Raw genomic sequence first — 15,181 nt, 5'->3', positions numbered from 1 at the left:
TTAAATACTGGCCAGGCATCTTAAACCTAGTATAAATAGAACAAAGCGAAAAAATTCTGCAGGAGTAGTCTACAAATTATAGCGAGACAAACACTTCCATGTTTTCTGTTGTAGCTATTATTTCTACGTGCATGGGAGTATACGAGCCTTCCAAAACAAGATCTTCAAAGCCTGACCTGTTAAATTGTGTTTCCTTTGTGTAATCTCATTGCTTTTGTAGGTGGTTTCTATTTTTAATTTTATATAGTCTTTTATATTGTTGTTGCATCCTTCCAGCAGTATTTTAAGCAGTAGATAATCTGATTAACAATAACTGTTGGTCAGGTGCTAGCTTCTGGAGTTAATATTTCTTTTAAAATGTGAAATGGAGACTGTTGCCAGGAAGGTACTGCACAGAAAATGAAAATATTTATAGGATATTTAATTCAGAATGAAGTTGAAGCTTGGTGAAACAAAACTTTATGAATAGTTATACACAGGTGCATGTGTTTGACTCAGTAGGAGTTGTGTACAGTGATGAATAGTCTGCATTGAAAAACCCATTGTGATGCAAACTAAGAGGAAGAAGATAATTGTAAATTAAATTAATGTCGACAGATGCATACCTTCCTGAACAGAGGTTTCGTAGGAGAAGATTTTTATTATACAGAAACAAAGAGGACCTGCTGGAACTTTATAAAATAGTTGTAATTTCTTGTTACATTGTGTGTTAAGCAAGTTTTCAAAGTATAGTTGGGAACAGTATGTCACATCAGAAACACAAAACTTAGTTTCTTAGAGAAATTATGCACAGTACTGCATTGCTGTATGGAACCAAACTGCATGTGCAGTGGAATCGCAGTCTTCTAAAGTCTGTCCATAAAGGATTATTAACAGGTGTTTAAATATGAAGGTGTAGACTATACAGGTCTTTTCAGAATTTCTTTTGAAACATGAAAGTTGGTTTCTGAATTTCACTTCAGCCTTTCTGTTTTTTAGCAGAGCATTTTAGTTATAAGTATGACATTCTACACCTGAATTACTAAGAACTGGTTAAATGCCATCTAGGAATACCAGTTATGTTTCTTGTATATAGTAACACAGTCCAAGAGGACAGTTATTTTGATACAAGCTAGATTATTTATTATATTAGGACCCATCGTAAGGTAAAGATGGATTCTCTCAGGCATATAGAGAACATATTAGCAGCTGAGGCAATCTTACTGCATTGCTAAACAATGCATTTCTTTCCTTGGATTTATCATATTACTGGGATTTCCATCTCTTTTGCTCAAATCCATGCTGTTGTGATGGCCTTCATGCATGATACAGCACTTAAAAGGTCAGTTATTCTGTAGAAATCCATGTTCAGCTGTGCAGGTAAGGGGTTAATGCTTTGGTCACCAATTCATTCCTTTATACTGCTGTTAAGCACCGTGGGAAGGGATGATTGGTGATTAAAGGTGAAGGGCAAAATTTTCTTCAATCTTTAATTCAGGTATCTGCTCAGTTCAGTAAGAGATTTTTGTCTAAGTCAAGCTGTTCATCTCCCCAGTATCTTTCCTGAAACACACACAATACTCTTCATAAAATAAAATTTTATAAGTAAGGATGTTATCCTTTCATTTATACATTTCATTTCCTTTCTTTTAACTAAATTGTTAAGACCTAAATTGAGTTTTTTGTGGCATTGCTTCAAGGACTTGGGGACCCAGAAATCATGTAGGCCTGATTTCAGGATGTGTAAACCCTGCTTAATAGTTGAAAAGAAAATAATGTTTTTCTTCAGGCTTGTTCCACTATGTCAGACAGAAACAGCGTGATGTTTCCTGCATGCACATTTTCTAATCATTCTGTAATTGTGATTCCAATTCAGACACTAATTTTAAAAGGGTCATTAGATACCGATTTTAACAGAGCTGTCTTGAAATTTCTTTTGCCACCTCCAGCTAATTAGGTTACTCTATTAGTCTCCAGCATAGAATCTGATTGGATCGTCACTGAAGAAAGCTACTTATAAGTTATCACAGTGGGTTGTCAAAATATGCTCAAACGCTTTGACTCTCTATCTCTTAGTCCAAATCTTGGCTCTTGAGGTTAAGATACCAAATCCTGGTTTAAGCAGCTGACATTTTTGTCCTAAAGTGAGTCCAGATGTGGCTACAATAAAATGGAATTCAAAAATTTTTGTTTGGCATTTGAAACAAAATTCTAACTCTCTGTGATTGGACACTTTTTTCTCATCCTAGTATGGTGCAGGACCTGACCTTCATTTCCTTCGCTTCCTTTAGGTCCCTTACCTGGACACAAATGGGTGGAGTTCTTCTAATTAAGACTTTTTTTTTTTCATTATTTTTGAGGGTTTTTTCCTTGATTCTGTGTTTTGTTATTGAATTCTTCTTAAAGTCTGAAGATTGTCTTTAGTGCACTGTCTGTTTAACTTCAGTATTTTCTCAGGGCATCCTACTTTCTCATCTTGCCTTTTTATTTTCCCTGCCCTCTGTTTTTAAACTGTTTCCTGTCTGGCTTTGCTTTCATCCAGTCTTTTGCAGCTGCTTTTCTCTTTTTGAAATGATCCTTCTCCATGTCTCCAGCAACTTAAGCAACGTCAGTAACAACTGAAAAATTAACTCTTTTTCTGAGATCTGTCAAGTAGTCATCTGAAACGGCAAGCATTTAAAGGTTTACTCAGCGGTTTTCAGAGAAGAAATTGTGATACAACAGGGCAGATACCTCACCTCTCCCACCCACACACACCCCTGCTGTAAATTAACTAAGCATGTAGGAAGACACTTCCTTAAGTTCCCTACTCGTGAAAGAGCAGGTGGACTTCTTTCCAGGGAACAGGAACACTACTTTTCACAATCGGAGATCCCTTAACATGTGTTATCCAGGTGTGCATGCAGTGTCCATCCTCTTTCCTCTTCATTCTATTAAAAAGGTCGGATTCTGGGAGCAGGTTACCTGAAGGACATGTAGGTTGTGTCTGTTATTGCAGCAGAGTGCGTGAACACTGTTGTCTTTTGAGGTATGTATACTTTCAGTGAATGGGCAATATATCTCAAGGAATCTCCAATTATAGGTAAGTAATCTTGCTTTACTGGAATGAAAAGAGCCAGTCAATTATGGTTTTAACTTGCTTTTGTTACAGAAACAATTTTAACTGTTCTCTACACATTTTTCTTGGGTGAAATTCGCTGAAAAGTAGCACGAACTTAGACATGCTACTTTTCGTTCTGAGAGTGAAGGGAAAAACTGCCATTTCCATTCTGTTGTATTCATCACTGGCTAAGGATGAATGTTTTAGGAGTGACTATGAGGTAATAAACTCTTTCAGGAGTTTAGCTTTGTGGTGTGGAACGCAAGAGAACATTGCTGGGTGCTGCTCTCCAGCCAGGTGATGAACATTTGACCATTCTTTTTCATCAAAGGAATGGCTTTTTAAACCTTTGATAGGCAAACCATGACATTTTCAATATTCTACTTTACATAAGCTTTTTATTGTGCTATTCTATGTATTTGTAAATTTATTTGTATTTTAATGTATTCCATTGTTCTTGTGACTGTAGCTCCTACTTCTTTAGAATCTTCAAGCAGTATAGAACAGGAGAAATACCTACAAGCCTTACTGAATGTGATATCCATCCACTGCAAAATGAATGGCAGTAACACTCTTACTGCTAGACCAACAATTGCTCTGTCTCCAGGTAAAATTGGTTTACATAGTGCTTTTCAGTGATTAAGTTTGAAAGTGAGTTTTCTCTGATTTGGTATTAATTCAATGACCTATATGAGATCTGTTGTTTCTTTGCAGTTACACTTACACATTTATAATCTTTCCCAAAATACATTTTGGTATTCCTAATCTGACAGTAAACAACCACCTGTGGATCATAGTCTTTGAAGAAATCACTTGAGTGTGGTGGCCAGTCGTGAGGCATTAATAATTTATTACAATTCTGGAACAAATAAAGTTCCCCAGAATATCAAGATGCCAAAACTTTCTGGGGTTGTTTGTTTTTTTTTCAAATGCAACATTTACATTATATAATAGAGTAAAAACAAATACGCAGTTTAAATACTTTCATAACAAATAAAGTGTATTGAAAACTGTATATTGAATAAGAGACTGCTGAAATTAAGAGAATGCAAAATACTACTCTGTTTCATGTAATGGAAAATACGAGTTTACAAGCTCAAATTGTACATGAACAGATACAGTATTTACTTGCAGCAGCAACAGCAGCAATATATAGGCATTTTCATGTGTGTTGCTTGGTCGTAATGGGCATATAAGGTCATTTTTAAGTATAGCTTTACTTGCAGTAAAATATTTCAGTAATACTCAAGTTACGCATATGTGGAACCATGGGGAAATGAATCTCTTTCAGTTATTCTGTGATGAAACTTGGTAAGGTTTATGTGAAGGTAACCCCAGTGTCTTAGAAAGAGGAGTATGTCACTTGAAATTGTGTCTGTCTTGTCTCATTCCTTTGGTTGAAATTGGCCTAATGTAGCCAGTGTTTTTTCTTGTAAAATAACACCATTCCTGAAGTGTGTATGCTTTGCTTTACTTACTGTAAAATATGTTGATTGCTTAGCTGTATCTAACATCGCCATACTGTTGCCAGTGTACACGTCTTAAAAAAAATCAATCTGAAGTACAAAACTAGCAAGAATTAGCTGTATTGTGTTAAAAGGGCTTTTTATTAGTTATGTTAAGTATTAGTCTGAGTAACACTGTAGTTTTTTAATCTTTTGTTCTTTTTCCTGGCTGACTTTAGGCACTGAAAGGAGGGCTTCAAGAATGTCTACTGTGTTTAAGCAGGTAGTGCCAGGACATTTGGATGTAAATCTATCCAATAGCTTTGCTCAAGGAGGTTAGTAAGACTAGCTCAAAGTCTGTTATTTAAAGTAATAAATGGTAACAAAATGTTAATGAAATAAAAATAATTACACTGCTTACCAATTCATTACTCCATAAAACAACAAAATACAAATTACAGATTAGCTTCAGTCCTTAACATTATTTAAGTATCTGATTTTTGTTTAAGTCCTTTACTTACCATTGAAGTAAAGCTTGTTTGTAAACAAAAGAAAGTGTGTTGGAAATCAGTGGAAAACTAAGCACTCGATTATGACAAGTTTCTAAATACTTCGTGATTCATCAGTATTTGTAATTTGTCTAAAATGTATGTCCTGAAAAGGCAGGTTGTATATTACAACTGAATGCACTTTAGAATCTCCAATTAAAGATCATACTGGCATTTTGCTAAAGGTTACCTGATGGTTCATAAAGTTTTAAATAATCTATTGAATAATATTAGTCTAGGTAAGGGTGGGGGAGTTATGTGGCCAGGCATAGTAACTGGGAGATAGTCATTCTTAGGTACAGGGGCTCATCAGTGTCATTTCTAGAAGAAGCTTTCATTCTGTGAAATGGATTCCAACTACTTTTGTAGTCTGATGAAGTTGTCAGGATTTTTGATGTGCAATGTATGCGTAAATTAGCGCATCAAATTCCTTAAATATATGTTTGTTAGGATAGAAATTGTTACATAAATTGGTGACTGTGCCCAGCTGACTTTGTACTGGAATAGTGAAAATGCTGGGTAGCTGACAGCAGATGTTTTGTTGTATTCCATCCCTTTGTGCTGGGACAAAAGTGCCAATGGCAAAGTGGTGCTGAGGCCAGTAAAGGTGCTCCTCATAAGTATGGGAAAGCTTGCTGTATGGAAGTTGTCTTTTGAAGACAAAGGGATTACTGAAATAACGGTTGCAGATTTCTGGGATTAGAGTTTGTGGTGTCACAGGATGAGTTTGTAGCTACTCAGTGAAGAAAAATGTATTAGTATCAATATGAAGAATGAAGAAAAAATATTAGTATCGAGACAGTATTATAGATGCGTTGTGTTGGACATTGAAGTCACGTCTCTTGGCTTAATTTCAGCAGTAATCAGGAAGAAGGCAGAGAAGTTATCTTGTGTCTTGCTGGGTTTATGCCACACCTGCTCTACGTATCTGAAAGGTGTAATTACAGCCCAGTATCTGCAGTCTGTTCACAGTTCAGCAGGATAAATGAGGGCTTTGCTGGAACATAAGAATGTTTGACAAGTACTAGTGAAGGTGAGAAGTTGACAGGGTAAGACAGAAGAGGGAAAAGGAGTATCCCTGTAGAGAAGTAAAAACTAGTTTTTTAGATTGGCTAACGGTTCTAGAAGAAACTCTAAAATACATAAGTATATAGAATCTCTAAAACTGCTGTTCTCAAATAAATTGATTCACCTGATTTATTATTTCACATTTCTTTACTACTTTTTCAAGCTAGTTACATTTCACATGTGAAGTAGTGTTGAGACTGTATGTACGACCAAAATACAGAGTTTTGGTCAGCTGAAGAGCCAGACTTATACAGGCAGTCTAAAAATGGTGGTATCTCTCCCCTTCATAATCCCAAGAAGAATTCAAAAAGAAAAAAAGACAAGGGGGTTAGCTAGCTTCTACTTTATCAAGGCAAGTGGCTATGGATTATGCACTGTACTTCACAGAGCACACAGTATTTTTTGGTTTTGATTCTTAATCCTCCTTTCTTTCCATGTTTCTGTTGTCGTACATACCAGCGCTCAAAAGTCAGGTTCAGCTATGATACAGTAATTGAAAATTACACTTTCTATGTTTTGTGCCAGAGAATGTGTTTTTAATACACATCTTTTTAAATTTAAGTTAGAGGATTAGAGCCAGTGCTTGAATAGTATTTCTCATTTTTAAGAATCATCATTGTTCTGAATACTCATCAATTGTCCTAAATTTTTGTGTCCATGTCAGGTATGTTTTTTAACTTTATCTGGAACAATGTTAACAAAGTATTTGCCTAAAGCCCAGTTAAGCTGTTTCTGATCTGAAATATTTGGCCAAATACTTACGTTTCATAATATATTTTCATTCTTGGACTTTTTTTTTTGGCAACACTTTGGTTGATATCTTTCATAGGAATTGTAAGTTCCCTCAATACATCCCTTTTCTTCTTACATTATTTATAGTGTGGTTCTGTGGAACAGCAGTTCTTACCTGGCAATTCTGTGGAATTTAATAGAATAAAATGTTTTTTCAGTATGGTTTGCTGCTGTTGGAAAAATACTAGGATATTTACAATTAATGAATGACAGACTCAGTCAGATGTTTATTTTAAAAGCAGCAAGCATTAACAGTTTGAGTATGTTTTAATAGAATATTTATGATAAAAGAAGTCGCTTGTGTTGATGTGGCTTTTGAGCCAAAAATACAGCCTCTGATAAGTATACAAGGTTCCCACTGAAAATGAGAATTTTGGATCTTTGTGTGATAGAATACTACATGTTTTCTAAACCATACCCTTTTACACAGTTCTTAAAAATGTTTGTAGGTGTCTAAAACTGAAGAGCTTGCACTCTGATTTGATCTTGAGGCTTATCCAATTATGTACCTAAAATAGACTAAACCATTTTTTTAAAAAAGCACTGAGGTTGAGATTTTTAATTACACTGACTTTCAGCTGGACAGAAGCTTTCAATGAAGTATTCAGCAGAATGATTTAATCATTACGTTTCCTTTGGTATTATAATTATGGAAAACCACATGACGGCTGTGCTACATGTTTGAAACTATTGCAATGACAATGAAAATTACTCCTTTTTGATAAATGGGTACTTCCTTCCCATTTTATATTGGTTTTCTGGCTTGATTGATGTTTTGTTTTGTGATGACTAAGATTTCTGCTGTCTGATAAATCATGTACTATAAAGAAATTCAATATATGCTAGATCTTTGGAAATTAATAAGTAACCCTTTTCTTTTCTCCTGCAATGTGTCTCGCTCCAATGTGCATTCCATTCCTCCTTCTTCTGTCTTAACTGTTATCTACCAGTGCTTGGGTACAGAGATAAATGTTTCACTCATTCAAATTCCAAATCAGCAACTAAGGGAAGAGTCTATCAAGGTACTGTATTCTGTGTCCTGAAAGCACATTCTTTTCTACCATCTCCATAACTACTACCTTATCTTACTACATGCTGAAGTGGTACTGATGGAAGGCCTTGATTTGGCATTAACAAGATTTTGGGGCTTTAGTTCAGTGTTGTGGTTTGGTTTAGTTTTGGGGGGTTTTGGCCATTGAATGTATGATGCAGTGACAATGATATAGTCACATGCTTCACCAGGTTATTCTTTTAAAACTGTTGTGACCTAATGTGGAATGATCTGTAGAAAATTTTGTGTGTGAAAAAGTAAATTTCTGCCAAATTAGAAAGATGTACTAAGAATATATATGACAAATAATGAAAGCTGGATACCACTAACAAAAGATAAGATAGTAGGCAAAATTAGAACAGAGATAAAGATGTCTTTTAATCATTGTTATGCATCATTGGTAAACATGTTCATCTTCATGTATTTGTTGCTTTTGATGTGCTACAGGCACTAATGATGGCCTGCATACATAAAATGTTGGAAAGTGACACTGTATTTTTGTAAATATCATCTTTGGGTACAGTTGTCTGTGTTGAAGCTAACATTTTTTCATACCAAACAAACAAGCAATTATTCCTCTTATTATATGCTTGCTGTGATTTCTGCTTGCTGAAGTCATTATTTCATCTGTGGTAGTTGAGATGTGGAACAAAACTTTATACTAAACATATATACTGCTTTCTGGAGTATTGTATAAAACTGGCTGTGTTTGAAGTGGAAGTTATTTAGAACTGTTAGGAAATCATAAGTTCCTAGCCAGTCATGCTCAATTACTCATATTTCTTTGCTCACATCTAAGTCTAGCAGCCAGAGAGGCAGACAAGCTAAATTGTACAGACAAGGCCCTGCTGAAAATTACTGTACAGTATTATTCTTTAATAGAAACATAATCTTGCTTCTAAAAAACAGAATAAAATTATTTTGCTGGTTGAGATATCTCAGTGGGATTTTACTGTTACATGCATCTTTTTTCCTTCTGTGAAAGAAATGTTGACTATGCATATTACTGGGTTTTCCTGAAGGAGCTGGAGGGGGCTTTTTGGTACTGTAGTGTCTAGATTTCTATGGCTACAAGGTATCTCTGGTGTCTCTTTTGGATATCTTGTTTCACAGATTTGTGGACAAGAGTCTCTTCTGATAATCTGATTTACTGCATAATGGGTTAAAGAATTTCACACTGCCATTTGAATGCCAAGTTTAGTATACTTAAAGGATTTGATTTTCAAGTAGTGCTATTTATATTCTGAAAATCAAGAACCTTTCACATACCTCACTAGGACCCACAAAAACAGTCTCACAAAATCCTTGTTACTAAGACACAAGAAACAGAAAAATAATCATCTTTTCTTCCGCTAATGCTAAACAGGCCTTGGCTACGTGATTTATCACTACTTTATCTTATGTTGAATATCAGTAAACTTTCTTAGGCGTGATCTGAGCCTGTAGCACACATATCTGTGTGCTATAGGAATGTCCTCTTCTGAAAATGACAGTAGCTGCATCAGGAAGGCACAATATGCAAACAAAAAATGCTGGCAAGAGGCAGAGGTAATTAGATTGGTACGATGCCATCCGAATATTGCCGTTCTGCTTTCAGAGGCAGGTCTGTGGTTCCACGTCACAGTGCACTGTTTCAAGTTTGTGGTGGTGCAGGCTTTGGGATTTCTGTACCATGCCCTGCTGCCAGAGTAATGGTGTTCTTACTGCCAGATTAAATTGTAAGACTGTGGTCTACTAGGCATCTGTACTTGCACAACTGTACCATAGTTACATCTGCTAGAATACAGTCATGAAACACATGATTAAAAAAAGAACTTAGTTTCCATTTGTAATTGTCCATTAGAAATGGACAATTACAAACCAAAATTCATGGCATGATTCATGGCATTTTAATCATGGCATTTCAAGAGTAAATATGAAATACTTCACCCTGAAATTTAATATTGATCATCCTTTTATAGGTTTTCATTATCATATGATATGGTCGATAGTTTTACATTGTCTAGGGCAAAACAAACACAAGGATTCTAGGTAACAGGAAATTTTAAAGTGATACTGTTTCTGGTTTTGAAGAAAGTAATTATATAATACTGTTACGGGTTAGATTTCAAAAAAAAAATGCCTTAAATGAGGAAATATGTCCAATTTTTGTCCCTAGTTCTTAAACAAACAGCACTAGCAATTTAATTTCCATACACTTAAATGGATGCTAATTATCGTGATTTTCTTCTGAATAGGTTGCCCAGGAAGGTTGTGAATGCTCCATCCCTGGCAGTGTTCAAGGCCAGGCTGGACGAGGCCTTGGGTGATATGGTTTAGAGCGAGGTGTCCCTGCCCATGGCAGGGGGGTTGGAACTTGATGATCTTAAGGTCCTTTCCAACCCTAACTATTCTATGATTCTATTCTATGATTCTACTTGCAAGTTGTGATTCATTTTATCTTTATATTAGTGATATAGAATCATAGAATAGTTAGGGTTGGAAAGGACCTTAAGATCATATAGCTCCAACGCCCCTGCCATGGGCAGGGACACCACACACTAAACTGTGTCACCCGAGGCTCTGTCCAACCTGGCCTTGAACATGATTGCACCCATTGTCTCTGCAATAGAAAGAGCTTTGCAGTGTTTGATTAGTTTCTTAGGTCATATCACAATTCAGTAGGATGCTTTTGACAATTTTTGTTATGAAAATACTCCTTTCCAGTGTGTGCTGTTAGTTATGTCCTGTGGGGGATGTAAATGACATATTTAAGCTCTCTACTTTCCAAATTATGTTTTAGCATGTGCCTTAGTAATTAAGATCTCCAGTGCGTCACGCAAAGAGGTTTTAAATTGTTTTTCATCTTTGTGAAGGTGTATGGGCAAGTCTTCGTTCAAGCAATCGATTTATCAACACTCAGACCCCATTCATTGATGTTGGTGCAAGACTTGCAGGGAAGGATAACACCACTTCCTACAGCAGCAGCACTTTTCTGCAAAGTCAGCTTTTGAGGCGGCAAGCAGCCCTCTATATATTTGGAGAAAAATCTCAGTTACGGGTAATGGCAGTTGTTTCTTTTTTTAATGTTAACATAGTTTTTATTTTGCTTGAGCTTAAAAACCCTCATATTTTTGAAAAACTGTAAATAATATTCTAGGTAAGGCAGATGGGTAATTCTTAAAGTTGTACACTCTTTTGAGGATTATTCCTGCATGCAGAATAAGAATCAACGCTGTATAACTCAGTGGGGTTGAAAAATGAGCTCTGCAATCATAGAATACCACAAAGTTAACATAAATTAAAATATACTAAATTATCTTTAAAATCAGGCACAAACTCACAAGTTTTGTGAGTAGAGCCCTATTTGTCACTTTTATGCTGATGTGTAGTAGATCTAAGAGAAACAAAGATGGATAACAGAATATTAGAGGAATGGAGTAGCTTTTGTACAAGGTAAGAGTATTCAACTTGGGAAGGACATGGATAGGAAGAAAATACATTGCTAGGCTACAGAGGTTCCAGCAAAGCCTTCATATTCAGAAGTCACCATCGCTTCACTCTTTTAACTGTCTACCTGCATTGACTTTGCAGGGAACAAGGGCAGCAGAGTTTAGCTTCTGGTATAAAGATTAATGACGGGAATGTCAAGAGTGACTCTAGTGTAGCAGCAGTGGAGCTTGCTGCCCATTTCAGGGACTGTTCAGAGCTATTGCAAGGGAAGTGCTGGAGTTGTGTATCTGTAAGTTCTTACTTTCAGAGCCATGCTTAATTACACCTAAAGGCATACTACTGTACTCTGGTTCTGCTGACTGCTCATCTGATGTTCAGCTGAGTTGCCATCTCAGTGATTTCTACATTGGGAAACATGAAACAGACTTATTTGGAAATTTTAAGGGCAATTTTATTTTACCTGATGTGTTGAAATATGTTACAAAGCAAATGGAATGTTGTTAGTCAGGAAAGCAATTACCAGAGAAGAAAACCTTTGTTAGTGTGAGCAGTAATTAAATTCACATGAAACCAAATTGATGTGAATAAGGACAACCCAGAATTCTGTCTGTCCTGATTTGATTACATGAAAAGGACCATGATGTCTACAGGTTTGGACACCTTTTTGGATAGATTATAGTATTTCAGATGCAGTTGTATAAGAAACAAGTATCCTCTACATTAATTCTTGGTAGTTTTGCTTTGTTTCCAGAAAGTGTTTGCAGATTATTTTTTTTAAACCTCTGCATTTGAAGATTGAAAAATCAGTTGTTTTCTACTTTCTTATTTGAAATGTGAACATAGATAAAATTTCTTATTTTTTGAAATATATATGCTTCCAAAAGCAATTATTGGTTGTAGGAAAACACATCAGTGTTCAGTTCTTTCAGAAATTTTATCAGGAGACAGAAGAAACATCTGTATCAAAATGATGAATCAAAATTCTTTCGAATATTGTTTCTCTTTTAACTTTCTGTATTTAACTTTTGATTTTTTCAAACTTCCTCTCATTGATTAGTGTCTAGTCTATAAGATCAGTTCAGCTTTTGGTTTTGGATAAAGAAATTGTGTTGGGTTTTTATTATCAAGTATTTTCCTAGCTTTGTTAGCATTCTACTAACTTGAATTTGATGGCTTTATAAAGGGCTTGGCAGAGCATCCATTACTGATCTTGATTCATATAAGGACCTGTTTTATTCTGCCAAATAGCATTTCATACAAATTGATAATAAAAACAGAATTACCTTTTTGAGGAAAATGTGCTACTTTTCTCAGTTGCTCTTATCTTATGTTATTACAAATTCAGTCGTTGAGCTATTGAATTTATTTTTGAGCCATCTCGGAGTATAAAAAGGACTAGATCTGGGCTTTCACTTTCCTCCATTTTTGCTTGGCATCCTATGAAGCAGCTTAATGAAGATTATTTGCAAGCCGAGTTTAATTCCATGAAAGAAGAATTTCTGAAGAAAAATTAAAATGTTGGCTGTAAAGATCTTCAGTGATACTTCTTATATGAGAATTGTTTTGCCTAATAATGTAGTTTTCCTTTTCATTGTTGTTTGAGAGGATTTTGGTTGTTTTTTTTTTTGAGTTAGCTAACTTGATCTTTTAATTCAGTCCTCCTCTTATTTCCCATTTTGTTAATGCAGTAAGTAAAACAAAATAGGAAGAAATTCTGCTAGGAAAACCTCACATACTTCTTGGAAATTATATCAGGTATTCCTTGATATAATATGACTGTTACTCTGTTGAACTAGGTACTTCAGACACACTGTCTCAGTGTGGAGTGAGCACTTAGATGAGTCAGCTAGTTTACCGTTTTGGGGGTTCTCTTTAGATTTGGGAGTTACTTGTTTTTCTGCAGTATTGCATACTAGGATATGTCCTACACTGCTACTTTGTCATTCATGCAGTTATTTTAATTTTTATTTATTTATTGTTAATTTACTTTAAAAATCATGAAGTAAGCACATTATGTTGTGCATAAAGAACTCAATAGATTTATCACTTTGGGGTTTTACTATTATGTATTATTATTTTAAATGTGACTGTCATGCAGTACATTTTGCTGTTATGAGTAGTACTTTATTATTGTATATTTTACAAGTGGTGTAAGGTTTTTTATTATCCTGGGAAGGTGTTTAACTAAACAGTTTTTTAATTAGGAATTGAAATATTTAGCAATAAAGCATGCAAGATGTTGAGATTTAGTGGGATTGTCAGTGAAAAATATGCGTCCCTTTTAAACTGCATCTGCTGATGTCCTTTTCATACAGGGATTCAAACTTGATTTTGCTTTGAATTGTGAATTTGTTCCTGTTGAATTCAGTGACATCCGACAGACAAAGTCAAGCTTTAAAAAGCTGATGAGAGCTTGTGTTCCCAGCACTATTCCTACAGATTCTGAGGCAACATTCCTTAAAGCACTTGGGGAGTCAGAGTGGTTCCCACAGGTAATTTATATGACAGATACTTCTAACAATCTCTATGCGGTTCTGCTTACACAAAATAAATTTCAGGCTCTCCTGACAGAGAACTGTTGTGCTCTAACCAGCTGTTCTTCTTTGTTCATTGTAATTATTTTGCATATTATCAATTCTGTCGTTCCACAAGCATTATTATTTTAATGCAATCATAACATGTACAAATGTGGGAGGCATTTTTTATGGCATAATTTACGGCTTATAGCATGGAACACATATATAAGTAGAGGTGACCGTTTTTCCTGTCTATATAAATTTATGGTCTTGGTTTTCACTGCTTTTTCTTATATATTTTAAAAATTTAAAAAATGTATAGAACAATAAATGAACCTTTTGATTTTAAAACTGACATACTGCTCTTCTTAAGGGTTCTCATTCTGATTTTCCATATGCACAGGTACTTAGCAAATAAACTAGCATCTGTTCTCTGTTGTTGGGGTGTGGCAAAGTGTTTGCAGGAGAGAGGGGATTCTTTGTGTGTTAATCTGTTTTCTCTGTATCTGTTCCTTTACATCCCTGTCCCATATTCCCTTACACAAAGATTAACCAAACAAAAACAGGGATGGAAGTAACTGCAGGATGCAGGGACAGTCAGCTCTTTGCATATCTAAAACTGTTTCAATTATAGTTAATGTTCTAAGCAGTTTTATGCTATGTTTGGAATATTCTTCTTAAATGCAATTAAACAGAATAGACTCCTGTGCTGCTTACTTAAGGAGGAAATAGCATATAACACTATCATTTCAGTAATTATGCATTAAAAAAGGTACTCCTGATTGAATGTGCTACACAGTGCAAAGACTGGCTTAATTTCTTCCCTTGAGGTGTGATCACTCCATAGAGAGCACAGGAGTTGGTCCTTGCTGTGTCTGGCCTCCATATTCTTCAGGAAGGGGAGAAGTGGGAAGAGCATGAAAACTTGACTCCATTATCATGTGAACATTCTCAATCACAGAGTAGTTGAACAAGCTGATAAATGTAGGTAAATGAATATCCCTTTGATGAAATAAACATGTCCCTATGTCACCATTTAAACCCATGTGGTAACTCAATACCACACAGTCACTTGCTCACCCACCTCTTCCCCCCTCCCGAGTGGATGGGGAGGAGAATCAAAGAAATGTAAAACCCACGGGTTGAGATAAAAGTTTAATACCTAAAATACAATATCATGATACTAATAGTGATAATGACAAGGAAAATAGAAAGGGGAGAGAATATAAAAGCCAAATGGGGAAAGGGAA

At 35.4% G+C, this 15,181-nt stretch overlaps 1 protein-coding gene across 1 annotated transcript in view; it reads left to right on the top strand.

The window, feature by feature from the left end:
• The window catches only part of SBF2 (SET binding factor 2), a 260,129-nt gene that overhangs the window by 219,841 nt on the left and 25,107 nt on the right, over positions 1-15,181 (top strand). Inside the window, exons 28-32 of the mRNA XM_061380465.1 lie at positions 3,549-3,686; positions 4,764-4,859; positions 7,883-7,954; positions 10,839-11,023; positions 13,731-13,907. Coding sequence (XP_061236449.1) covers positions 3,549-3,686; positions 4,764-4,859; positions 7,883-7,954; positions 10,839-11,023; positions 13,731-13,907 — 668 coding nt within the window. The remainder of the gene's footprint in view (positions 1-3,548; positions 3,687-4,763; positions 4,860-7,882; positions 7,955-10,838; positions 11,024-13,730; positions 13,908-15,181) is intronic.

The sequence above is a fragment of the Neopsephotus bourkii genome, unplaced genomic scaffold (genome assembly GCF_033783945.1).
Source record: "Neopsephotus bourkii isolate Nb327-2 ecotype Australia unplaced genomic scaffold, CSIRO-AGI_Nbou_v1 NB_1792, whole genome shotgun sequence".
Classification (NCBI taxonomy): domain Eukaryota; kingdom Metazoa; phylum Chordata; class Aves; order Psittaciformes; family Psittacidae; genus Neopsephotus; species Neopsephotus bourkii.
This window is presented reverse-complemented; position numbering and strand designations above follow the sequence as displayed.